General features: G+C 66.6%; 1 protein-coding gene across 1 annotated transcript in view; it reads right to left on the bottom strand.

The window, feature by feature from the left end:
• Positions 1-1,133: 1,133 nt before the first annotated feature.
• The window catches only part of LOC134201219 (uncharacterized), a 47,629-nt gene continuing 22,049 nt past the window's right edge, over positions 1,134-26,713 (bottom strand). Inside the window, exon 5 of the mRNA XM_062675573.1 lies at positions 1,134-1,148. Coding sequence (XP_062531557.1) covers positions 1,134-1,148 — 15 coding nt within the window. The remainder of the gene's footprint in view (positions 1,149-26,713) is intronic.

The raw sequence follows: 26,713 nt of genomic DNA, 5'->3' as shown, positions 1-26,713 counted from the left end.
CGGCCTTCCTTTTGGCCGCGTCGCACAAGACGCAGTGCGGCGCGGCTGTGGTGCAGGAGGCTGCCTTGTGCCCCGGTTGGCCGCAGCGGAAACACAAGCCGCTGCGGTCCACGGTCGAGGGGCACTTGGCGAGGCCGTGGCCGGTGCTGAAGCACCGAAGACAACGCCACGGCCTGGCATCCTGCAGCTGCACGTGGGCCACTACCCAGCCCACGCGCAGCCTTCCTGGGCTGTCGGAAGGCCGCCCCTGTGGAGGGGTGGCCAGGAGGGTCGCCGTTGCAATCGGGCAACGCGCCCACGCCGTCCGGGTACCAGAGTAGGTTACCCGGAGCTCCCCGACTTTGACGTCGGCGAGGGCGCAGTTGCCCTGCGACGCGATGGCCGAGGCGACCTCCTCCTTCGTGGCACACTCGTCGAGGCCCGTAATTTTCACCTCCGCCATTTTTACGGGCCGCGCGATGCGCACCACCTCGGGATCCGGCAGGATTTCCCTCAGCCGGGCCGCCAATTTTTCGGCCGCGGCGTTGGTGTTCGGGCCGGGGCACTCTATGAGACGTGCCCCGTTGGCCGTCTGCCGGACCTTGATGCCCCCCTCCACGCCGAGGGCGTCCACATCCACGCCGCCGCGCGCCTGGGTCATCACCTCGTGGTAGGTGATGCCTTTTTCTTTGCCGGCCGGCAGCAGCTCCACTACCACTGCAGCCGACCGCGGGGCGCGCGGCCTCCTTCGTCCATTTCGGCCCCTCGGCTCCGCTCGACCCTCTTGGCGGGGAGCGGCGGCCGCAGGGGCGGGCTTGGGGCGCGGCGCGACAGGCGCCGCCACCTTTTTGGGCCCACGCCGCACTACCGTTGTCCATGCCTCTTCCATAGTGGCAGGAGCCGGGGGCAGCGGGCGGGGCTGGGGAGTCGGGGCCGGTTTCGCAGCGTTGATGCCCCCCTTCTTCTTGGTCCGGCTCCTGCCGGGCCCCGCCTTCGCAGGCTGGGACGGGGCAGGAGCAGTCTTCTGAGTCTTGCGTTGGCCGGTGACTTTTGCTCCTGAGGGGGCGGGTTTTGGTGCCCCCGTATCTTTTTGGGTCCCCGAAGCGGCCGGACGTGCCGCGGGTGTCGCGCCCTTTTTAGGATCGCTATACGTTCTAGCGGCCACAGTCCTGCGGGGTGCCGGTGTAGGAGCTCCGTTTTTCACCTCATGAGCGAGGGGCGGTCTTGCGCGCTCAACGATCGAGCTCCTTGCCTCCTGTATAAGGAGCTGCCGCCTCAGCTCCTCGACCTCAGTGAGGCCTTCCGCTTCGGGCGGAGGAGGGACAGGGGCCGAGCTGCGTTGCCGCTCTATAAGGTCGGCCACCATGGTCCTCAACTCGGCCATGTCGACGCGGAACTGTCCGTTCTCCGCCCGAAGTCGGCCATTTTCCTCCGCCAGTTGCTCAAGGCGGGCGTGCTGCAGGGCTATTTCCTGCCGCAGGCCTGCCGTCTCCGTGGTCGTGGTGCGGTCCACGACGTCCTGCAGCCGTTCCTCGAGTGTGGCGGCCGCCGATTTCATGGCCGACACTTCTGAGCCCTTGAGGCCTCCAGTGGATTTAGCCGCAATGGTCGCGACTATCTTCCCGACTATTTTACAAGCTCGGAGGGGGTCAGAGGGACCCACCTCCGTCAGGGATCGCTGTAGGCGTTCGACCTCTTCTATTTTTCTATTTTTATTTTTATTTTTCGCCTCACGACAGGCGGCCCTGAACTGCGCCGAGGAGGCAGCGTCCAGTCCGCAAGACGACGGCTTCTCAAAATCAGTGGCGGGCGGCGCCGCAGCAGCCGCCGGCCCTTCCGCCAACGCCATGTACTTGGCGCTGGCAGGCTCTCCTTCCGATGAATCGGACGGAGCGGAGGACGCCGGCCGACGAGCCGACTTCCGCTTCCGCCGAGTCCGCTGCCGATCGCAATCGGCAAACAGCGCTGGCGTCTCCCGCCCACTAGACGCGTCGCCCCTTGCGGAGCTCCGCGCCGAGTACAGCGAGATTAAGCTCTCGCAGCGCTCTATGACTACGGTTGGGACTCTGTCCCTTACGCGACCCGTGTTGTCGCCCCCTTCGTCGTGGCAATGTTTGCCCCCCCCAGAAACGGTGGGGCAGCGTGCGGCCGATCGCTCGACCGCACGGAGGGATTCTCCCCCCGCGGAGCGGGAGGTACCCTCCTGGGGTAATAACTTTTGTACATGTGCCATTGTGTCATATTTCCTTTTTGATTAACCAGGGGTCGGTCCCCTGGGGTCTGGTTGGTACCCTCGGGACTGGACTCCCTCCAGCCATTCATCCCATCGCCGGGCACCAGAGCTTAGGATTGGGGCATTTTTTAAAGAGGTTTACGTCCTCGCGGCCCCGTGCCTCGCGGCAGCGGCCCCCGTCCCCCACGCGGTGAGGATTACGGGTTGACCGGCGGCCCGCCGAGTGCAACGAGCAACACGGCAGACCACCGCCCGACGCTCAAAAGAGCAGCAACGACGAAGCCACGCCGGTATACCGGTACCCCCCTCTGGAGGGCGTGCCCCTGTAGCCGAAGCCGGGGACATGGCGACCAGCGGCCGGAAGATGCGTAAGCAACGCCGGCTCACTTCTTCATCAAAGGGCAGGCCAAAAGTGGCCCACCACCACCCATGGGTTACGTCCGAAACGGGTCGGACGTACCCGAAAAACAAAAAGGGGGAAGAAGGGGGAAGAGAGAGGGAGCCCGAGCGTCTCCAGGAGGAGCACCCTTCAGCGAGTGAAGGGCGTGAAGAGCCCGCAACTCCCCCTGCTGGTTTTGGTCCGCGTCATCCGATCTCTTTCGTTGCAAAGCCTAACTAGGCTACCCTACTCCTACACCTAGCCTACCTACCTAACACCTAGAAATCCTTGCAACGAAAAAGACCGGACGATACCCCTGGGAGTGGGACTGTTCCCAGAGGATCCCGTTATCCGCCACCTACGGACGCGCCCGGTGGAAGTCCAGCAAAACTCCCCCACAGACGGAGCCCCCGGCCACGCAGAGTGCGCGCCGGGGGGCCCGCCCAGGTCCCTCGGGAACCTAAACCTAACCTTTTTTTTTTTTTTTTTTTTCGGGTAGAGGGCCGAACCTCCTACGAGGTCCCCGCGCAAAAGGGGCGCGCGGGGTATGTGAGACTCAACGATCTGCATGGTGTTGTGAGCAGACCGCGGGCCCAAGGATTTTAGAGCCCACCCACTAAACGACTCCTCTGCACTCTTACACCCGACGTCCGATCCCCTCCGAGGTCAAAACCCGGATGAGGTAGGGGGGCTACCGCGGTCAACACTACAACCAGACGGCGCGGCTCACCCCAAGGACGCCCAGCCGACGGAGCCTTCGAGGCGAATCGAAGGCTCTGAAACGTCGGCCGTCTCGGTACGGCAGCCCGTCGGGCCGCCCAGACGGTGCCGCTGGTGTCCCGGAATACCCCGCTGGACCAGAACCAGCCTGCCGGGTCGGGACGCGATACACCGTCGACCGGTCGCTCTAATCACTCCACGGCAGCGCGCTAGAGTGCTGGTAGCGCGCCGCGCGGCCTCACCCCCTCAGGTCGCCCCTTGACCTTCACCGGGGGGAGGCCGCCACCTACAGGGGCCGGGACGTACGGGCGTATTCCCGCCTCCGGCCCCCGGCTCGACGGCGACGGATCGGTGCGGAAAGGGAAGAGCTCTCCCTCTCTCGCTCCGCCGCCTCCTTCTGCGAGATGGTGGACTCGCAGAAGTCGAGCATCGCCTTCCAGGACGCGTCGCTGCCGAGCATCGTAGCCACGACGCGCGGCAGCGAGAGGTCCTCTCCAATGACCGCGACGAGGGCGGCGCGTTGCTCGTCGAATCCAGAGCAACGCGCCAGCGTGTGTTCCGCTGTGTCTTCCTCGTCGCGGTCCGCGCAGTGGTGGCACTGCGCCGTCGGTTCCCTTCCGGCTATCTTGTGCAAGTACCGGCCGAAACAACCATGGCCGGTAAGCATCTGCGTTAGCCGGAAGGTGAGGCATCCGCGGTCGCGGCCCACCCAGTCCGCGAGAACCGGGCGGACCGCCTCGACGGTTCGGAGGCCGGCCGACGGGTCCGCCAAGCGGCGAGACCACGCCTCCAGCACGGACCGCCGAGAGTGGAGCCTCCGCGCTCGAACTACACCTTCGCTGGGGCGCCCTTCCCCCCTAGAGCGGAGGTCGCTACGCCACCGGTAATCGGCAGCGAGCGCCTCCGCCTCCAGGTCCCAGGGTGGCGCCCCGGCGAGCAAGCACGCCGCCTCGAAGGAGACGGTGCGGTATCCTCGGATCGCCCTGACCGCGATCGCGCGCTGCGGACGTCGCAGCGCCGCGACGTTCTCGCGGGTCAGGGCGTGGCACCATACGGGAGCCCCGTATAGTGCCATCGACCGCACCACCCCCATGTAGAGGCGGCGCGCCACCTGATCGGGACCCCCGACGTTTGGAAGCAGCCGGCTCAGAGAGCCGGCCGTCGCCATCAGTCGAGGGCCCAACTTCTCAAAGTGAGCGCGGAAGTTCCACCGACCATCCAGTTCGAGGCCGAGGTACCGAAGACCGGTCACCCCGACCCCGACGCGGACGCCTCCGATCACGAGGTGGGCACCCAGAGGCGGCGCTCGTCCCGGCCCGTGAAACATCAGGGCCTGGGTTTTGTCGAGCGCCACCTCGAGCCCCAACCGTCGGATCCTGGTGACGACGTGTGCCACGCCTGCGCACGCCAGACGGGCAGACTCCCGGTAGTCCCTCCCCGGAGCTACGATCAACGTGTCGTCAGCGTAACAAATTACGCTGAGCCCGGGGAGGGGTCCCCGAATGACGCCCCGCAGGACCCAGTCGTAGCCGATGTTCCACAGCAGGGGGCCCAGGACGGACCCCTGCGGAACACCGCGCTCGACGGGGAAGCGGTACATCGCCCCACCGTGTCCGATGCACTGGATCGACCTGCCCTCGAGGTAGGAGCCGATCAGTCGGCGGAGGTATGCGGGGACGCCGTGATACTCCAGCGCCCCCGCGATCACCGACCAGGGCAGGGTGTTGAAGGCGTTCCTTACATCTAAGGATAACGCCATCGCCACCCCGCCCCGGGATACGGCTTCGTCGGAGAGGGCCCGCACGCGCAGAATTGCGTCGATAGTCGAGCGGCCCTCTCTGAAGCCGTATTGCTCCGCCGAAAGATCGGGACCCGTCTCGGTCAGGTGCCGGACGATGCGGGCCGCGACGATTCTCTCGAGCATCTTGCCCGCTTCGTCCAGCAACACGATGGGGCGATAGCCCGCGGGTGAGTCCGCGGGGCGCCCGTCCTTCCGCAGAAGGACCAGTCTGCCCGTCTTCCATTTCGACGGGAACCGTCCCGACTCGAGGCACGCTTCGAAAAGCCCCCCGAGCCGGTCCCCTAGGGCCTCGAAGGCCAAGCTCCAGACCCGGCCGTGAACGCCGTCAGGGCCGGGGGCCGTGTCCTTCGCTCTCATTTTGGACACGGCCGCATGGATCTCCGCCCCCGTAATAGGGGGAGGGGGCTCCTCGGCAGCGGGAACGCTGGGGCGACGTGGAGGTGTGCCCCACGTGGCGTCCATCTGGGGGGGCTCAAAGTCCCCCCCCGCTGCCGGCGGGAAAAGCGCGGAAACTATCTCCCGCAGCTGCCGAGGCTGGAGCCGCTCGGTCACCGGGAGCGCCCACGGCTGCAGTTTTCTGCGAACCATCTTGTATGGGCGCCCCCAGGGATCTTCGTCGAGCGACTCCAGGAGAGTCTTCATGCTCTGCTTCTTGGCCTCGCCGATGGCCAGCTGCAGCGCCGTCTGTTTTTGACGACAGTCAGCGTGCAGCCGGGCCGCCGTCTCCGCGAACGTAGCGTCGCGACGACGGCGGCGGCGGTGGCGTGCGCTCCGGCGGCGCGCCCTCACGCACTCCTCACGGAGTCTCGCGATCTCGGGCGACCACCAGAACGCACCCCCACGTGGTGCTCGGGGGCCGACCCGGGGCATGGCGGCATCACAAATGTTTGCCATGGTGCCCCGGAACCAGTCGACCTCCGCATCCACGTCCGCGAGCCGCGCGGGTTTTGGCGCCCACGCAGCAACAGCGGCCGCCTCCATCAGCAACTCCTTGTTCATCCGTTTCAAGGCCCACCTGGGGAACGAACGGGGCGCACCTTGCGGGAGCTCCTCCTCGCCGCGGGCGCCCGCGGCTGACGACGACAAGGAGGAGGCAGAGAGCTCGAATCGGACGTATCTGTGGTCCGAGAGCGTCTCCGCCCCCTCGAGTACGCGCCAGCCGCGGGTGCGGCGCACGGCGGACGGGGACGCGAACGTAACGTCCACGTGAGATTCCCCGTTCCACCGCACGCAAGTCGCGACCGTACCTCTGTTTAGAAGACAGAGGCCGGTCGCGATCGCCCACTCCGAAAGAGCCTCGCCTCGCGAATCCGTGCGGGGGGAGCCCCAAGCCATACACTTGGCATTGAGGTCCCCCGCGACGATGACAGGGCGGGACCCGAAGCGGTGCAAGAGCACCTCGAGCCCGCCCAGAAACCGCTCGAACTCGGCGAGGCTCCTGTTCGGAGAAAAGTACGCCCCGATCACGACGGTCCCGTCGATCCTAGCCGCGACGTACCCGGGTCCCCTGGCCACCATATCCAAGGGGGGTAACGCCGCGGACTGTCTAAGTACGATGGCCACGGAGCCGTCGACGTCCCCGATCCAGCAGTCCTGGTCGGTGGGGACGAAGTACGGCTCCGCGGCGACAGCGACGTCGATTGACCACTCCGCCATGGTGTGGACGAGGAGATCCTGTGCCCTGGCGGAGTGGTTCAAATTACTTTGGAGGAAGCGATGGACGCAACCCATTACGGGGCTACGTCCATCGCTCCCTCGTCTGTCCCGCCCTGCGGCTCGACAACAGCCGCGGCGGGAACTGACTCGCCGGCTGCCCTTGTTGCAGCCGGCTTCTTTTTCTTTCCGCCCCTCCTCGTTTTTGTAGAGGAGGGGGCAGATTTACACGCCGGGCCCCCGGCCCGGTGGTCGGCCTTCCTTTTGGCCGCGTCGCACAAGACGCAGTGCGGCGCGGCTGTGGTGCAGGAGGCTGCCTTGTGCCCCGGTTGGCCGCAGCGGAAACACAAGCCGCTGCGGTCCACGGTCGAGGGGCACTTGGCGAGGCCGTGGCCGGTGCCGAAGCACCGAAGACAGCGCCACGGCCTGGCATCCTGCAGCTGCACGTGGGCCACTACCCAGCCCACGCGCAGCCTTCCTGGGCTGTCGGAAGGCCGCCCCTGTGGAGGGGTGGCCAGGAGGGTCGCCGTTGCAATCGGGCAACGCGCCCACGCCGTCCGGGTACCAGAATATGTTTCCCGGAGCTCCCCGACTTTGACGTCGGCGAGGGCGCAGTTGCCCTGCGACGCGATGGCCGCGGCAACCTCCTCCTTCGTGGCGCACTCGTCGAGGCCCGTGATTTTGACTTCACCCATCTTCACGGGCCGCGCGATGCGCACCACCTCGGGGTTCGGCAGGATCTCCCTCAGCCGGGCCGCCAATTTTTCGGCCGCGGCGTTGGTGTTCGGGCCGGGGCACTCTATGAGACGGGCCCCGTTGGCCGTCTGCCGGACCTTGATGCCCCCCTCCACGCCGAGGGCGTCCACATTCACGCCGCCGCGCGCCTGGGTCATCACCTCGTGGTAGGTGATGCCCTTTTCTTTGCCGGCGGGCAGCAGCTCCACTACCACTGCAGCCGACCGCGGGGCGCGCGGCCTCCTTCGTCCGTTTCGGCCCCTCGGCTCCGCTCGACCCTCTTGACGGGGAGCGGCGGCCGCAGGGGCGGGCTTGGGGCGCGGCGCAAGAGGCGCCGCCACCTTTTTGGGCCCGCGCCGCACCACCGTTGTCCAGGCCTCTTCCATATTGGCCGGGGCCGGGGGCAGCGGGCGGGGCTGGGGAGTCGGTGCCGGTTTGGCGGCGTTGACGCCTCCCTTCTTCTTTGTCCGGCTCCTGGCGGGCCCTGCCTTCGCAGGCTGGGGCGGAGCAGGAGCGGATGCCGGTTTCTTTGGGGGGGCAGATCTTGTTGCCCCCGAAGCTGCTGACCGCGAGACAGTCGCGGCGGGAATCCTCGCAGGTGTGGCTGTCTGTTTGGGGCCGCTATAAGTTTTAGCGACCACTGTTCTACGAGGTGCGGGCACAGGCGCGCTGCCTTTCACCTCATGGGCGAGGGGCGGTCTCGCCCGCTCCACTTTGGAGCTGCGCGCCTCCTGTATAAGGAGCTGCCGCCTCAGCTCCTCGACCTCAGTGAGGCCTTCTGCTTCGGGCGGAGGAGGGACAGGGGCGGAGCCGCGTTGCCGCTCGATGAGATCGGCAACCATTGTTCGCAGCTCGGCCATGTCGACGCGGAGCTGACCGTTCTCCGCCCGAAGCAGGCCATTCTCGGCCGATACTTGTTCGAGGCGGGTGTGCAGCAGAGCCACTTCCTGCCGCAAGCCCGCCGTCTCCGTCGTCGTGGTGCGGTCCACGACGTCCTGCAGCCTTTCCTCAAGTGTGGCGGCCGCAGATTTCATGGCCGACACTTCTGAGCCCTTGAGGCCTGCAGTCGACTTGGCCGCGATGGTCTCAACTATTTTTCCAACGATTTTACACGATCGGAGGGGGTCAGAGGGACCCACCAGCGTTAGGGATCGCTGTAGGCGCTCGATCTCTTCTAGTTTTCTATTTTTATTTTTTGCCTCACGGCAGGCGGCCCTGGACTGCGCCGAAGAGGCAGCGTCCAGTCCGCGAGACGACGGCTTGTCAAAGTCAATGGCGGGCGGCGCCGAAGCAGCCGCCGGCCCTTCCGCCAACGCCATGTACTTGGCGCTGGCAGGCTCTCCTTCCGACGAGTCGGACGGAGCGGAGGACGCCGGCTGTCGAGCCGACTTCCGCTTCCGCCGTGTCCGCTGTCGGGTGCTGTCCACAAACAGCGCTGGCGTCTCCCGCCCACTAGACGCGTCGCCCCTCGCGGAGCTCCGCGCCGAGTAGAGCGAGATAAGGCTCTCGCAGCGCTCGAGGCGCACGGTGGGGACCCTGTCCCTTACGCGACCCGTGCTGTCGCCCCCTTCGTCGTGGCAATGTTTGCCCCCCCCAGAAACGGTGGGGCAGCGTGCGGCCGATCGCTCGACCGCACGGAGGGATTCTCCCCCCGCGGAGCGGGAGGTACCCTCCTGGGGTAATAACTTTTCTACATGTGCCATTGTGTCATATTTCCTTTTTGATTAACCAGGGGTCGGTCCCCTGGGGTCTGGTTGGTACCCTTGGGACTGGACTCCCTCCAGCCATTCATCCCATCGCCGGGCACCAGAGCTTAGGATTGGGGCATTTTTTAAAGAGGTTTACGTCCTCGCGGCCCCGTGCCTCGCGGCAGCGGCCCCCGTCCCCCACACGGTGAGGATTACGGGTTGGCCGGCGGCCCGCCGAGTGCAACGAGCAACACGACAGACCACCGCCCGACGCTCAAAAGAGCAACAACGACGAAGCCACGCCGGTATACCGGTACCCCCCTCTGGAGGGCGTGCCCCTGTAGCCGAAGCCGGGGACATGGCGACCAGCGGCCGGAAGATGCGTAAGCAACGCCGGCTCACTTCTCCATCGAAAGGCAGGCCAAAAGTGGCCCACCATCTCCCATGGGTTACGTCCGAAACGGGTCGGACGTGACCCGAAGAAAACAAAAAAGGGGGAAGAAAGGGGACAAGAGAGGGAGCCCGAGTGTCTCCAGGAGGAACACCCTTCAGCGAGTGAAGGGCGTGGAGAGCCCGCAACTCCCCCTGCTGGTTTTGGTCCGCGTCATCCGATCTCTTTCGTTGCAAAGCCTAACTAGGCTACCCTACTCCTACACCTAGCCTACCTACCTAACACCTAGAAATCCTTGCAACGAAAAAGATCGGACGATACCCCTGGGAGTGGGACTGTTCCCAGAGGATCCCGTTATCCGCCACCTACGGACGCGCCCGGTGGAAGTCCAGCAAAACTCCCCCACAGACGGAGCCCCCGGCCACGCAGAGTGCGCGCCGGGGGGCCCGCCCAGGTCCCTCGGGAACCTAAACCTAACCTAACCTAACCTTTTTTTTTTTTTTTTTCGGGTAGAGGGCCGAACCTCCTACGAGGTCCCCGCGCAAAAGGGGCGCGCGGGGTATGTGAGACTCAACGATCTGCATGGTGTTGTGAGCAGACCGCGGGCCCAAGGATTTTAGGACCCACCCACTAAACGACTCCCCTGCACTCTTACACCCGACGCCCGATCCCCTCCGAGGTCAGAACCCGGATGAGGTAGGGGGGCTACCGCGGTCAACACTACAACCAGACGGCGCGGCTCACCCCAAGGACGCCCAGCCGACGGAGCCTTCGAGGCGAATCGAAGGCTCTGAAACGTCGGCCGTCTCGGTACGGCAGCCCGTCGGGCCGCCCAGACGGTGCCGCTGGTGTCCCGGAATACCCCGCTGGACCAGAACCAGCCTGCCGGGTCGGGACGCGATACACCGTCGACCGGTCGCTCTATTCACTCCACGGCAGCGCGCTAGAGTGCTGGTAGCGCGCCGCGCGGCCTCACCCCCTCAGGTCGCCCCTTGACCTTCACCGGGGGGAGGCCGCCACCTACAGGGGCCGGGACGTGCGGGCGTATTCCCGCCTCCGGCCCCCGGCTCGACGGCGACGGATCGGTGCGGAAAGGGAAGAGCTCTCCCTCTCTCGCTCCGCCGCCTCCTTCTGCGAGATGGTGGACTCGCAGAAGTCGAGCATCGCCTTCCAGGACGCGTCGCTGCCGAGCATCGTAGCCACGACGCGCGGCAGCGAGAGGTCCTCACCTATGACCGCGACGAGGGCGGCGCGTTGCTCGTCAAATCCAGAGCAACGCGCCAGCGTGTGTTCCGCTGTGTCTTCCTCGTCACGGTCCGCGCAGTGGTGGCACTGCGCCGTCGGTTCCCTTCCGGCTATCTTATGCAAGTACCGGCCGAAACATCCGTGGCCGGTAAGCATTTGCGTCAGCCGGAAGGTGAGGCATCCGCGGTCGCGGCCCACCCAGTCCGCGAGAACCGGGCGGACCGCCTCGACGGTACGGAGGCCGGCCGACGGGTCCGCCAAGCGGCGAGACCACGCCTCGAGCACGGACCGCCGAGATTGGAGCCTCCGCGCTCGAACTACTCCTTCGCCGGGGCGCCCTTCCCCCCTAGAGCGGAGGTCGCTACGCCACCGGTAATCGGCAGCGAGCGCCTCCGCCTCCAGGTCCCAGGGTGGCGCCCCGGCGAGCAAGCACGCCGCCTCGAAGGAGACGGTGCGGTATCCTCGGATCGCCCTGACCGCGATCGCGCGCTGCGGACGTCGCAGCGCGGCGAAACCTTTTTTTTTTTTTTTTTTTTTTTCGGGTAGAGGGCCGAACCTCCTACGAGGTCCCCGCGCAAATGGGGCGCGCGGGGTATGTGAGACTCAACGATCTGCATGGTGTTGTGAGCAGACCGCGGGCCCAAGGATTTTAGAGCCCACCCACTAAACGACTCCCCTGCACTCTTACACCCGACGTCCGATCCCCTCCGAGGTCAGAACCCGGATGAGGTAGGGGGGCTACCGCGGTCAACACTACAACCAGACGGCGCGGCTCACCCCAAGGACGCCCAGCCGACGGAGCCTTCGAGGCGAATCGAAGGCTCTGAAACGTCGGCCGTCTCGGTACGGCAGCCCGTCGGGCCGCCCAGACGGTGCCGCTGGTGTCCCGGAATACCCCGCTGGACCAGAACCACCCTGCCGGGTCGGGACGCGATACACCGTCGACCGGTCGCTCTATTCACTCCACAGCAGCGCGCTAGAGTGCTGGTAGCGCGCCGCGCGGCCTCACCCCCTCAGGTCGCCCCTTGACCTTCACCGGGGGGAGGCCGCCACCTACAGGGGCCGGGACGTACGGGCGTATTCCCGCCTCCGGCCCCCGGCTCGACGGCGACGGATCGGTGCGGAAAGGGAAGAGCTCTCCCTCTCTCGCTCCGCCGCCTCCTTCTGCGATATGGTGGACTCGCAGAAGTCGAGCATCGCCTTCCAGGACGCGTCGCTGCCGAGCATCGTAGCCACGACGCGCGGCAGCGAGAGGTCCTCTCCAATGACCGCGACGAGGGCGGCGCGTTGCTCGTCGAATCCAGAGCAACGCGCCAGCGTGTGTTCCGCTGTGTCTTCCTCGTCGCGGTCCGCGCAGTGGTGGCACTGCGCCGTCGGTTCCCTTCCGGCTATCTTGTGCAAGTACCGGCCAAAACAACCGTGGCCGGTAAGCATCTGCGTTAGCCGGAAGGTGAGGCATCCGCGGTCGCGGCCCACCCAGTCCGCGAGAACCGGGCGGACCGCCTCGACGGTACGGAGGCCGGCCGACGGGTCAGCCAAGCGGCGAGACCACGCCTCCAGCACGGACCGCCGAGATTGGAGCCTCCGCGCTCGAACTACTCCTTCGCCGGGGCGCCCTTCCCCCCTAGAGCGGAGGTCGCTACGCCACCGGTAATCGGCAGCGAGCGCCTCCGCCTCCAGGTCCCAGGGTGGCGCCCCGGCGAGCAAGCACGCCGCCTCGAAGGAGACGGTGCGGTATCCTCGGATCGCCCTGACCGCGATCGCGCGCTGCGGACGTCGCAGCGCGGCGACGTTCTGGCGGGTCAGGGCGTGGCACCATACGGGCGCGCCGTATAGTGCCATCGACCGCACCACCCCCATGTAGAGGCGGCGCGCCACCTGATCGGGACCCCCGACGTTTGGAAGGAGCCGGCTCAAAGAGCCGGCCGTTGCCATCAGCCGAGGGCCCAACTTCTCAAAGTGAGCGCGGAAGTTCCACCGACCGTCCAGTTCGAGGCCGAGGTACCGAAGACCGGTCACCCCGACCCCGACGCGGACGCCTCCGATCACGAGGTGGGCACCCAGAGGCGGCGCTCGTCCCGGCCCGTGAAACAACAGGGCCTGGGTTTTGTCGAGCGCCACCTCGAGCCCCAACCGTCGGATCCTAGTGACGACGTGTGCCACGCCTGCGCACGCCAGACGGGCAGACTCCCGGTAGTCCCTCCCCGGAGCCACGACCAACGTGTCGTCGGCGTAACATATTACGCTCAGCCCGGGGAGGGGACCCCGAATGACGCCCCGCAGGACCCAGTCGTAGCCGATGTTCCACAGCAGGGGGCCCAGGACAGACCCCTGCGGAACACCGCGCTCGACGGGGAAGCGGTACATCGCCCCACCGTGTCCGATGCACTGGATCGACCTGCCCTCGAGGTAGGAGCCGATCAGTCGGCGGAGGTATGCGGGGACGCCGTGATACTCCAGCGCCCCCGCGATCACCGACCAGGGCAGGGTGTTGCAGGCGTTCCTTACATCTAAGGATAACGCCATCGCCACCCCGCCCCGGGATACGGTTTCGTCGGAGAAACCTTTTTTTTTTTTTTTTTTTTTTTCGGGTAGAGGGCCGAACCTCCTACGAGGTCCCCGCGCAAAAGGGGCGCGCGGGGTATGTGAGACTCAACGATCTGCATGGTGTTGTGAGCAGACCGCGGGCCCAAGGATTTTAGAGCCCACCCACTAAACGACTCCTCTGCACTCTTACACCCGACGTCCGATCCCCTCCGAGGTCAGAACCCGGATGAGGTAGGGGGGCTACCGCGGTCAACACTACAACCAGACGGCGCGGCTCACCCCAAGGACGCCCAGCCGACGGAGCCTTCGAGGCGAATCGAAGGCTCTGAAACGTCGGCCGTCTCGGTACGGCAGCCCGTCGGGCCGCCCAGACGGTGCCGCTGGTGTCCCGGAATACCCCGCTGGACCAGAACCAGCCTGCCGGGTCGGGACGCGATACACCGTCGACCGGTCGCTCTATTCACTCCACGGCAGCGCGCTAGAGTGCTGGTAGCGCGCCGCGCGGCCTCACCCCCTCAGGTCGCCCCTTGACCTTCACCGGGGGGAGACCGCCACCTACAGGGGCCGGGACGTACGGGCGTATTCCCGCCTCCGGCCCCCGGCTCGACGGCGACGGATCGGTGCGGAAAGGGAAGAGCTCTCCCTCTCTCGCTCCGCCGCCTCCTTCTGCGAGATGGTGGACTCGCAGAAGTCGAGCATCGCCTTCCAGGACGCATCGCTGCCGAGCATCGTAGCCACGACGCGCGGCAGCGAGAGGTCCTCTCCAATGACCGCGACGAGGGCGGCGCGCTGCTCGTCGAATCCAGAGCAACGCGCCAGCGTGTGTTCCGCTGTGTCATCCTCGTCGCGGTCCGCGCAGTGATGGCACTGCGCCGTCGGTTCCCTTCCGGCTATCTTGTGCAAGTACCGGCCAAAACAACCATGGCCGGTCAACATTTGCGTCAGCCGGAAGGTGAGGCATCCGCGGTCGCGGCCCACCCAGTCCGCGAGAACCGGGCGGACCGCCTCGACGGTACGGAGGCCGGCCGACGGGTCCGCCAAGCGGCGAGACCACGCCTCCAGCACGGACCGCCGAGATTGGAGCCTCCGCGCTCGAACTACTCCTTCGCCGGGGCGCCCTTCCCCCCTAGAGCGGAGGTCGCTACGCCACCGGTAATCGGCAGCGAGCGCCTCCGCCTCCAGGTCCCAGGGTGGCGCCCCAGCGAGCAAGCACGCCGCCTCGAAGGAGACGGTGCGGTATCCTCGGATCGCCCTGACCGCGATCGCGCGCTGCGGACGTCGCAGCGCGGCGACGTTCTGGCGGGTCAGGGCGTGGCACCATACGGGCGCGCCGTATAGTGCCATCGACCGCACCACCCCCATGTAGAGGCGGCGCGCCACCTGATCGGGACCCCCGACGTTTGGAAGCAGCCGGCTCAAAGAGCCGGCCGTCGCCATCAGTCGAGGGCCCAACTTCGCGAAGTGAGCGCGGAAGTTCCACCGACCATCCAGTTCAAGGCCGAGGTACCGAAGACCGGTCACCCCGACCCCGACGCGGACGCCTCCGATCACGAGGTGGGCACCCAGAGGCGGCGCTCGTCCCGGCCCGTGAAACAACAGGGCCTGGGTTTTGTCGAGCGCCACCTCGAGTCCCAGCCGTCGGATCCTTGTGACGACGTGTGCCACGCCTGCGCACGCCAGACGGGCAGACTCCCGGTAGTCCCTCCCCGGAGCCACGACCAACGTGTCGTCGGCGTAACAAATTACGCTCAGCCCGGGGAGGGGACCCCGTACGACGCCCCGCAGGACCCAGTCGTAGCCGATGTTCCACAGCAGGGGGCCCAGGACAGACCCCTGCGGAACACCGCGCTCGACGGGGAAGCGGTACATCGCCCCACCGTGTCCGATGCACTGGATCGACCTGCCCTCGAGATAGGAGCCGATCAGTCGGCGGAGGTATGCGGGGACGCCGTGATACTCCAGCGCCCCCGCGATCACCGACCAGGGCAGGGTGTTGAAGGCGTTCCTTACATCTAAGGATAACGCCATCGCCACCCCGCCCCGGGATACGGCTTCGTCGGAGAGGGCACGCACGCGCTGAATTGCGTCTATCGTCGAGCGGCCCTCTCTGAAGCCGTATTGTTCCGCCGAAAGATCGGGACCCGTCTCGGTCAGGTGCCGGACGATGCGGGCCGCGACGATCCTCTCGAGCATCTTGCCCGCTTCGTCCAGCAACACGATGGGGCGATAGCCCGCGGGTGAGTCCGCGGGGCGCCCGTCCTTCCGCAGAAGGACCAGTCTGCCCGTCTTCCATTTCGACGGGAACCGTCCCGACTCGAGGCACGCTTCGAAAAGCCCCCCGAGCCGGTCCCCTAGGGCCTCGAAGGCCAAGCTCCAGACCCGGCCGTGAACGCCGTCAGGGCCGGGGGCCGCGTCCTTCGCTCTCATTCTGGACACGGCCGCATGGATCTCCGCCCCCGTGATAGGGGGAGGGGGCTCCTCGGCAGCGGGAACGCTGGGGCGACGCGGAGGCGTGCCCCACGTGGCGTCCATCTGGGGGGGCTCAAAGTCCCCCCCCGCTGCCGGCGGGAAAAGCGCGGAAACTATTTCCCGCAGCTGCCGAGGCTGGAGCCGCTCGGTCACCGGGAGCGCCCACGGCTGCAGTTTCCTGCGAACCATCTTGTATGGGCGCCCCCAGGGATCTTCGTCGAGCGACTCCAGGAGAGTCTTCATGCTCTGCTTCTTGGCCTCGCCGATGGCCAGCTGCAGCGCCGTCTGCTTTTGACGACAGTCAGCGTGCAGCCGGGCCGCCGTCTCCGCGAACGTATCATCGCGACGACGGCGGCGGCGGTGGCGTGCGCTCCGGCGGCGCGCCCTCACGCACTCCTCGCGGAGTCTTGCGATCTCGGGCGACCACCAGAACGCACCCCCACGTGGTGCTCGGGGGCCGACCCGGGGCATGGCGGCATCACAAATGTTTGCCATGGTGCCCCGGAACCAGTCGACCTCCGCATCCACGTCCGCGAGCCGCGCGGGTTTTGGCGCCCACGCAGCAACAGCGGCCGCCTCCATCAGCAACTCCTTGTTCATTCGTTTCAAGGCCCACCTGGGGAACGAACGGGGCGCACCTTGCGGGAGCTCCTCCTCACCGCGGGCGCCCGCGGCTGACGACGACGACAAGGAGGAGACGGAGAGCTCGAATCGGACGTATCTGTGGTCCGAGAGCGTCTCCGCCCCCTCGAGTACGCGCCAGCCGCGGGTGCGGCGCACGGCGGACGGGGACGCGAACGTCACGTCCACGTGAGATTGCCCGTTCCACCGCACGCAAGTCGCGACCGTGCCTCTGTTTAGGAGACAGAGGCCGGTCGCGATCGCCCACTCCGAAAGGGCCTCGCCTCGCGAATCCGTGCGGGGGGAGCCCCAAGCCGTACACTTGGCATTGAGGTCCCCCGCGACGATGACCGGGTGGGACCCGAGGCGGTGTAAAAGCGCCTCGAGCCCGCCCAGAAACCGTTCGAATTCAGCGAGGCTCCTGTTCGGAGAGAAGTACGCCCCGATCACGACGGTCCCGTCGATCCTAGCCGCGACGTACCCGGGTCCCCTGGCCACCATTTCCAAGGGGGGTAACGCCGCGGACTGTCTTAGTACGATGGCCACGGAGCCGTCGACGTCCCCCATCCAGCAGTCCTGGTCGGTGGGGACGAAGTACGGCTCCGCAGCGACAGCGACGTCGATTGACCACTCCGCCATGGTGTGGACGAGGAGATCCTGTGCCCTGGCGGAGTGGTTCAAATTGCACTGGAGGAAGCGGTGGACGCAACCCATTACGGGGCTACGTCCATCGCTCCCTCGTCTGTCCCGCCCTGCGGCTCGTCTGGTGCCGCGGCGGGAACTGACTCGCCGGCTGCCCTTATTGCAGCCGGCCTCTCCTTCTTTTTATTTTTCTTGCCGCCCCTCCTCGTTTTGGTAGAGGAGGGGGCGGACTTACACGCCGGGCCCCCGGCCCGGTGGTCGGCCTTCCTTTTAGCCGCGTCGCACAAGACGCAGTGCGGCGCGGCTGTGGTGCAGGAGGCTGCCTTGTGCCCCGGTTGGCCGCAGCGGAAACACAGATCGCTGCGGTCCACGGTCGAGGGGCACTTGGCGAGGCCGTGGCCGGTGCCGAAGCACCGAAGACAGCGCCACGGCCTGGCATCCTGCAGCTGCACGTGGGCCACTACCCAGCCCACGCGCAGCCTTCCTGGGCTGTCGGAAGGCCGCCCCTGTGGAGGGGTGGCCAGGAGGGTCGCCGTTGCAATCGGGCAACGCGCCCACGCCGTCCGGGTTCCGGAATATGTCACCCGGAGCTCTCCAACTTTGACGTCGGCGAGGGCGCAGTTGCCCTGCGACGCGATGGCCGCGGCGACCTCCTCCTTAGTTGCGCACTCGTCGAGGCCCGTGATTTTGATTTCTCCCATCTTCACGGGCCGCGCGATGCGCACTACCTCGGGGTCCGGCAGGATTTCCCGCAGACGGACCGCCAGTTTTTCTGCCGCGGCGCTGGAATTTGCGCCGGGGCATTCTACCAGGCGGGCCCCGTTGGCTGTCTGCCGGACCTTCAGGCCACCCTCCACGCCGAGGGCGTCCACATTTACGCCGCCGCGCGCCTGGGTCATCACGTCGTGATACGTGATGCCCCGTTCTTTGGCGGCCGGCAGCAGCTCCACGACCACTGCAGCCGACCGCGGGGCGCGCGGCTTTCTGCGTGCTCCTCCTCTTCTTTTTTGGCCCCTCGGCTCCGCTCGACCCTCTTGGCGGGGAGCAGCGGCCGCAGGGACGGGCTTGGGGCGCGGCGCAGCAGGCGCCGCCACCTTCTTGGGCCCGCGCCGCACCACCGTTGTCCAGGCCTCTTCCATATTGGCCGGGGCCGGGGGCAGCGGGCGGGGCTGGGGAGTCGGTGCCGGTTTGGCGGCGTTGACGCCTCCCTTCTTCTTTGTCCGGCTCCTGCCGGGCCCTGCCTTCGCAGGCTGGAGCGGAGCAGGAGCGGATGCCGGTTTCTTTGGGGGGGCAGATCTTGTTGCCCCCGAAGCTGCTGACCGCGAGACAGTCGCGGCGGGAATCCTCGCAGGTGTGGCTGTCTGTTTGGGGCCGCTATAAGTTTTAGCGGCCACTGTTCTACGAGGTGCGGGCACAGGCGCGCTGCCTTTCACCTCATGGGCGAGGGGCGGTCTCGCCCGCTCCACTTTGGAGCTGCGCGCCTCCTGTATAAGGAGCTGCCGCCTCAGCTCCTCGACCTCAGTGAGGCCTTCTGCTTCGGGCGGAGGAGGGACAGGGGCGGAGCCGCGTTGCCGCTCGATGAGATCGGCAACCATTGTTCGCAGCTCGGCCATGTCGACGCGGAGCTGACCGTTCTCCGCCCGAAGCAGGCCATTCTCGGCCGATACTTGTTCGAGGCGGGTGTGCAGCAGAGCCACTTCCTGCCGCAAGCCCGCCGTCTCCGTCGTCGTGGTGCGGTCCACGACGTCCTGCAGCCTTTCCTCAAGTGTGGCGGCCGCAGATTTCATGGCCGACACTTCTGAGCCCTTGAGGCCTGCAGTCGACTTGGCCGCAATGGTCTCAACAATTTTTCCGGCTATTTTACATGATCGGAGGGGGTCAGAGGGACCCACCAGCGTTAGGGATCGCTGTAGCCGCTCGATCTCTTCTAGCTTTCTATTATTTTTTGCCTCACGGCAGGCGGCCCTAGACTGCGCCGAAGAGGCAGCGTCCAGTCCGCAAGACGATGGCTTGTTAAAGTCAAATCCTGTGGCGGGCGACGCCGCAGCAGTCGCCGGCCCTTCCGCCAACGCCATATATTTGGCGCTGGCAGGCTCACCCTCCGAGGAGTCAGACGGAGCGGAGGACGCCGGCCGTCGAGCCGACTTCCGCTTCCGCCGAGTCCGTTGCCGAACACTATCGGCGAACAGCGCCGGAGTCTCCCTTCCACTTGACGCGTCGCCCCTCGCGGAGCTTCGCGCCGAGTGCAGGGAAATCAGGCTGTCGCAGCGCTCCAGTAGCACGGTGGGAACTCTGTCCCTTACGCGACCCGTGCCGTCGCCCCCTTCGTCTTGACAAAGTTTGCCCCCCCCAGAAACGGTGGGGCAGCGTGCGGCCGATCGCTCGACCGCACGGAGGGATTCTCCCCCCGCAGAACGGGAGGTACCCTCCTGGGGTAATAATTTTTTAACTGTTGCCATTATTCCATTTGTCCTTTTTTATTAACCAGGGGTCGGTCCCCTGGGGTCTGGTTGGTACCCTTGGGACTGGACTCCCTCCAGCCATTCATCCCATCGCCGGGCACCAGAGCTTAGGATTGGGGCATTTTTTAAAGAGGTTTACGTCCTCGCGGCCCCGTGCCTCGCGGCAGCGGCCCCCGTCCCCCACGCGGTGAGGATTACGGGTTGGCCGGCGGCCTGCCGAGTGCAACGAGCAACACGACAGACCACCGCCCGACGCTCAAAAGAGCAACAACCACGAAGCCACGCCGGTATACCGGTACCCCCCTCTGGAGGGCGTGCCCCTGTAGCCGAAGCCGGGGACATGGCGACCAGCGGCCGGAAGATGCGTAAGCAACGCCGGCTCACTTCTCCATCGAAGGGCAGGCCAAAAGTGGCCCACCACCACCCGTGGGCTACGTCCGAAACGGGTCGGACGTGACCCGAAAAACAAAAAGGGGGAAGAAAGGGGACAAGAGAGGGAGCCCGAGCGTCTCCAGGAGGAGCACCCTTCAGCGAGTGAAGGGGGTGGAGAGCCCGCAACTCCCCCTGCTGGTTTTGGTCCGCGTCGTCCGATCTCTTTCGTTGCAAAGCCTAACTAGGCTACCCTACCCCTACACCTAACCTACCTACCTAACACCTAGGAATCCTTGCAACGAAAAAGACCGGACGATACCTCTGGGAGTGGGACTGTTCCCAGAGGATCCCGTTATCCGCCACCTACGGACGCGCCCGGTGGAAGTCCAGCAAAACTCCCCCACAGACGGAGCCCCCGGCCACGCAGAGTGCGCGCCGGGGCGGGAACCTAACCTTTTTTTTTTTTTTTTTTTTTTCGGGTAGAGGGCCGAACCTCCTACGAGGTCCCCGCGCAAAAGGGGCGCGCGGGGTATGTGAGACTCAACGATCTGCATGGTGTTGTGAGCAGACCGCGGGCCCAAGGATTTTAGAGCCCACCCACTAAACGACTCCCCTGCACTCTTACACCCGACGTCCGATCCCCTCCGAGGTCAGAACCCGGATGAGGTAGGGGGGCTACCGCGGTCAACACTACAACCAGACGGCGCGGCTCACCCCAAGGACGCCCAGCCGACGGAGCCTTCGAGGCGAATCGAAGGCTCTGAAACGCCGGCCGTCTCGGTACGGCAGCCCGTCGGGCCGCCCAGACGGTGCCGCTGGTGTCCCGGAATACCCCGCTGGACCAGAACCAGCCTGCCGGGTCGGGACGCGATACACCGTCGACCGGTCGCTCTATTCACTCCACGGCAGCGCGCTAGAGTGCTGGTAGCGCGCCGCGCGGCCTCACCCCCTCAGGTCGCCCCTTGACCTTCACCGGGGGGAGGCCGCCACCTACAGGGGCCGGGACGTGCGGGCGTATTCCCGCCTCCGGCCCCCGGCTCGACGGCGACGGATCGGTGCGGAAAGGGAAGAGCTCTCCCTCTCTCGCTCCGCCGCCTCCTTCTGCGAGATGGTGGACTCGCAGAAGTCGAGCATCGCCTTCCAGGACGCGTCGCTGCCGAGCATCGTAGCCACGACGCGCGGCAGCGAGAGGTCCTCTCCAATGACCGCGACGAGGGCGGCGCGTTGCTCGTCGAATCCAGAGCAACGCGCCAGCGTGTGTTCCGCTGTGTCATCCTCGTCGCGGTCCGCGCAGTGGTGGCACTGCGCCGTCGGTTCCCTTCCGGCTATCTTGTGCAAGTACCGGCCGAAACAACCATGGCCGGTAAGCATCTGCGTTAGCCGGAAGGTGAGGCATCCGCGGTCGCGGCCCACCCAGTCCGCGAGAACCGGGCGGACCGCCTCGACGGTTCGGAGGCCGGCCGACGGGTCCGCCAAGCGGCGAGACCACGCCTCCAGCACGGACCGCCGAGATTGGAGCCTCCGCGCTCGAACTACTCCTTCGCCGGGGCGCCCTTCCCCCCTAGAGCGGAGGTCGCTACGCCACTTGTAATCGGCAGCGAGCGCCTCCGCCTCCAGGTCCCAGGGTGGCGCCCCGGCGAGCAAGCACGCCGCCTCGAAGGAGACGGTGCGGTATCCTCGGATCGCCCTGACCGCGATCGCGCGCTGCGGACGTCGCAGCGCCGCGACGTTCTCGCGGGTCAGGGCGTGGCACCATACGGGAGCCCCGTATAGTGCCATCGACCGCACCACCCCCATGTAGAGGCGGCGCGCCACCTGATCGGGACCCCCGACGTTTGGAAGCAGCCGGCTCAGAGAGCCGGCCGTCGCCATCAGTCGAGGGCCCAACTTCTCAAAGTGAGCGCGGAAGTTCCACCGACCATCCAGTTCGAGGCCGAGGTACCGAAGACCGGTCACCCCGACCCCGACGCGGACGCCTCCGATCACGAGGTGGGCACCCAGAGGCGGCGCTCGTCCCGGCCCGTGAAACATCAGGGCCTGGGTTTTGTCGAGCGCCACCTCGAGCCCCAACCGTCGGATCCTAGTGACGACGTGTGCCACGCCTGCGCACGCCAGACGGGCAGACTCCCGGTAGTCCCTCCCCGGAGCCACGACCAACGTGTCGTCGGCGTAACATATTACGCTCAGCCCGGGGAGGGGACCCCGAATGACGCCCCGCAGGACCCAGTCGTAGCCGATGTTCCACAGCAGGGGGCCCAGGACAGACCCCTGTGGAACACCGCGCTCGACGGGGAAGCGGAGCATCGCCCCACCGTGTCCGATGCACTGGATCGACCTGCCCTCGAGGTAGGAGCCGATCAGTCGGCGGAGGTATGCGGGGACGCCGTGATACTCCAGCGCCCCCGCGATCACCGACCAGGGCAGGGTGTTGAAGGCGTTAACCTTTTTTTTTTTTTTTTTTTTTTCGGGTAGAGGGCCGAACCTCCTACGAGGTCCCCGCGCAAAAGGGGCGCGCGGGGTATGTGAGACTCAACGATCTGCATGGTGTTGTGAGCAGACCGCGGGCCCAAGGATTTTAGAGCCCACCCACTAAACGACTCCTCTGCACTCTTACACCCGACGTCCGATCCCCTCCGAGGTCAAAACCCGGATGAGGTAGGGGGGCTACCGCGGTCAACACTGCAACCAGACGGCGCGGCTCACCCCAAGGACGCCCAGCCGACGGAGCCTTCGAGGCGAATCGAAGGCTCTGAAACGTCGGCCGTCTCGGTACGGCAGCCCGTCGGGCCGCCCAGACGGTGCCGCTGGTGTCCCGGAATACCCCGCTGGACCAGAACCAGCCTGCCGGGTCGGGACGCGATACACCGTCGACCGGTCGCTCTAATCACTCCACGGCAGCGCGCTAGAGTGCTGGTAGCGCGCCGCGCGGCCTCACCCCCTCAGGTCGCCCCTTGACCTTCACCGGGGGGAGGCCGCCACCTACAGGGGCCGGGACGTACGGGCGTATTCCCGCCTCCGGCCCCCGGCTCGACGGCGACGGATCGGTGCGGAAAGGGAAGAGCTCTCCCTCTCTCGCTCCGCCGCCTCCTTCTGCGAGATGGTGGACTCGCAGAAGTCGAGCATCGCCTTCCAGGACGCGTCGCTGCCGAGCATCGTAGCCACGACGCGCGGCAGCGAGAGGTCCTCTCCAATGACCGCGACGAGGGCGGCGCGTTGCTCGTCGAATCCAGAGCAACGCGCCAGCGTGTGTTCCGCTGTGTCTTCCTCGTCGCGGTCCGCGCAGTGGTGGCACTGCGCCGTCGGTTCCCTTCCGGCTATCTTGTGCAAGTACCGGCCGAAACAACCATGGCCGGTAAGCATCTGCGTTAGCCGGAAGGTGAGGCATCCGCGGTCGCGGCCCACCCAGTCCGCGAGAACCGGGCGGACCGCCTCGACGGTTCGGAGGCCGGCCGACGGGTCCGCCAAGCGGCGAGACCACGCCTCCAGCACGGACCGCCGAGAGTGGAGCCTCCGCGCTCGAACTACACCTTCGCTGGGGCGCCCTTCCCCCCTAGAGCGGAGGTCGCTACGCCACCGGTAATCGGCAGCGAGCGCCTCCGCCTCCAGGTCCCAGGGTGGCGCCCCGGCGAGCAAGCACGCCGCCTCGAAGGAGACGGTGCGGTATCCTCGGATCGCCCTGACCGCGATCGCGCGCTGCGGACGTCGCAGCGCCGCGACGTTCTCGCGGGTCAGGGCGTGGCACCATACGGGAGCCCCGTATAGTGCCATCGACCGCACCACCCCCATGTAGAGGCGGCGCGCCACCTGATCGGGACCCCCGACGTTTGGAAGCAGCCGGCTCAGAGAGCCGGCCGTCGCCATCAGTCGAGGGCCCAACTTCTCAAAGTGAGCGCGGAAGCTCCACCGACCGTCCAATTCGAGGCCGAGGTACCGAAGACCGGTCACCCCGACCCCGACGCGGACGCCTCCGATCACGAGGTGAGCACCCAGAGGCGGCGCTCGTCCCGGCCCGTGAAACAACAGGGCCTGGGTTTTGTCGAGCGCCACCTCGAGTCCCAGCCGTCGGATCCTTGTGACGACGTGTGCCACGCCTGCGCACGCCAGACGGGCAGACTCCCGGTAGTCCCTCCCCGGAGCCACGACCAACGTGTCGTCGGCGTAACAAATTACGCTCAGCCCGGGGAGGGGACCCCGAATGACGCCCCGCAGGACCCAGTCGTAGCCGATGTTCCACAGCAGGGGGCCCAGGACGGACCCCTGCGGAACACCGCGCTCGACGGGGAAGCGGTACATCGCCCCACCGTGTCCGATGCACTGGATCGACCTGCCCTCGAGGTAGGAGCCGATCAGTCGGCGGAGGTATGCGGGGACGCCGTGATACTCCAGCGCCCCCGCGATCACCGACCAGGGCAGGGTGTTGAAGGCGTTCCTTACATCTAAGGATAACGCCATCGCCACCCCGCCCCGGGATACGGCTTCATCGGAGAGGGCCCGCACGCGCAGAATTGCGTCGATAGTCGAGCGGCCCTCTCTGAAGCCGTATTGCTCCGCCGAAAGATCGGGACCCGTCTCGGTCAGGTGCCGGACGATGCGGGCCGCGACGATCCTCTCGAGCATCTTGCCCGCTTCGTCACGATGGGGCGATAGCCCGCGGGTGAGTCCGCGGGGCGCCCGTCCTTCCGCAGAAGGACCAGTCTGCCCGTCTTCCATTTCGACGGGAACCGTCCCGACTCGAGGCACGCTTCGAAAAGCCCCCCGAGCCGGTCCCCTAGGGCCTCGAAGGCCAAGCTCCAGACCCGGCCGTGAACGCCGTCAGGGCCGGGGGCCGCGTCCTTCGCTCTCATTCTGGACACGGCCGCATGGATCTCCGCCCCCGTGATAGGGGGAGGGGGCTCCTCGGCAGCGGGAACGCTGGGGCGACGCGGAGGCGTGCCCCACGTGGCGTCCATCTGGGGGGGCTCAAAGTCCCCCCCCGCCGCCGGCGGGAAAAGCGCGGAAACTATTTCCCGCAGCTGCCGAGGCTGGAGCCGCTCGGTCACCGGGAGCGCCCACGGCTGCAGTTTCCTGCGAACCATCTTGTATGGGCGCCCCCAGGGATCTTCGTCGAGCGACTCCAGGAGAGTCTTCATGCTCTGAACCTAACCTTTTTTTTTTTTTTTTTTTCGGGTAGAGGGCCGAACCTCCTACGAGGTCCCCGCGCAAAAGGGGCGCGCGGGGTATGTGAGACTCAACGATCTGCATGGTGTTGTGAGCAGACCGCGGGCCCAAGGATTTTAGAGCCCACCCACTAAACGACTCCTCTGCACTCTTACACCCGACGTCCGATCCCCTCCGAGGTCAGAACCCGGATGAGGTAGGGGGGCTACCGCGGTCAACACTACAACCAGACGGCGCGGCTCACCCCAAGGACGCCCAGCCGACGGAGCCTTCGAGGCGAATCGAAGGCTCTGAAACGTCGGCCGTCTCGGTACGGCAGCCCGTCGGGCCGCCCAGACGGTGCCGCTGGTGTCCCGGAATACCCCGCTGGACCAGAACCAGCCTGCCGGGTCGGGACGCGATACACCGTCGACCGGTCACTCTAATCACTCCACGGCGGCGCGCTAGAGTGCTGGTAGCGCGCCGCGCGGCCTCACCCCCTCAGGTCGCCCCTTGACCTTCACCGGGGGGAGGCCGCCACCTACAGGGGCCGGGACGTACGGGCGTATTCCCGCCTCCGGCCCCCGGCTCGACGGCGACGGATCGGTGCGGAAAGGGAAGAGCTCTCCCTCTCTCGCTCCGCCGCCTCCTTCTGCGAGATGGTGGACTCGCAGAAGTCGAGCATCGCCTTCCAGGACGCGTCGCTGCCGAGCATCGTAGCCACGACGCGCGGCAGCGAGAGGTCCTCTCCTATGACCGCGACGAGGGCGGCGCGTTGCTCGTCGAATCCAGAGCAACGCGCCAGCGTGTGTTCCGCTGTGTCTTCCTCGTCGCGGTCCGCGCAGTGGTGGCACTGCGCCGTCGGTTCCCTTCCGGCTATCTTAAAGAGGTACCGGCCAAAACACCCATGGCCGGTCAACATCTGCGTCAGCCGGAAGGTGAGGCATCCGCGGTCGCGGCCCACCCAGTCCGCGAGGACCGGACGGACCGCCTCGACGGTACGGAGGCCGGCCGACGGGTCCGCCAAGCGGCGAGACCACGCCTCCAGCACGGACCGCCGAGATTGGAGCCTCCGCGCTCGAACTACTCCTTCGCCGGGGCGCCCTTCCCCCCTAGAGCGGAGGTCGCTACGCCACCGGTAATCGGCAGCGAGCGCCTCCGCCTCCAGGTCCCAGGGTGGCGCCCCGGCGAGCAAGCACGCCGCCTCGAAGGAGACGGTGCGGTATCCTCGGATCGCCCTGACCGCGATCGCGCGCTGCGGGCGTCGCAGCGCCGCGACGTTCTCGCGGGTCAGGGCGTGGCACCATACGGGAGCGCCGTATAGTGCCATCGACCGCACCACCCCCATGTAGAGGCGGCGCGCCACCTGATCGGGACCCCCGACGTTTGGAAGGAGCCGGCTCAAAGAGCCGGCCGTTGCCATCAGCCGAGGGCCCAACTTCTCAAAGTGAGCGCGGAAGTTCCACCGACCGTCCAGTTCGAGGCCGAGGTACCGAAGACCGGTCACCCCGACCCCGACGCGGACGCCTCCGATCACGAGGTGGGCACCCACAGGCGGCGCTCGTCCCGGCCCGTGAAACATCAGGGCCTGGGTTTTGTCGAGCGCCACCTCGAGCCCCAACCGTCGGATCCTAGTGACG

This window comes from Bombyx mori, chromosome 24 (assembly GCF_030269925.1).
Source record: "Bombyx mori chromosome 24, ASM3026992v2".
NCBI classification, from domain to species: Eukaryota; Metazoa; Arthropoda; class Insecta; order Lepidoptera; family Bombycidae; genus Bombyx; species Bombyx mori.
This window is presented reverse-complemented; position numbering and strand designations above follow the sequence as displayed.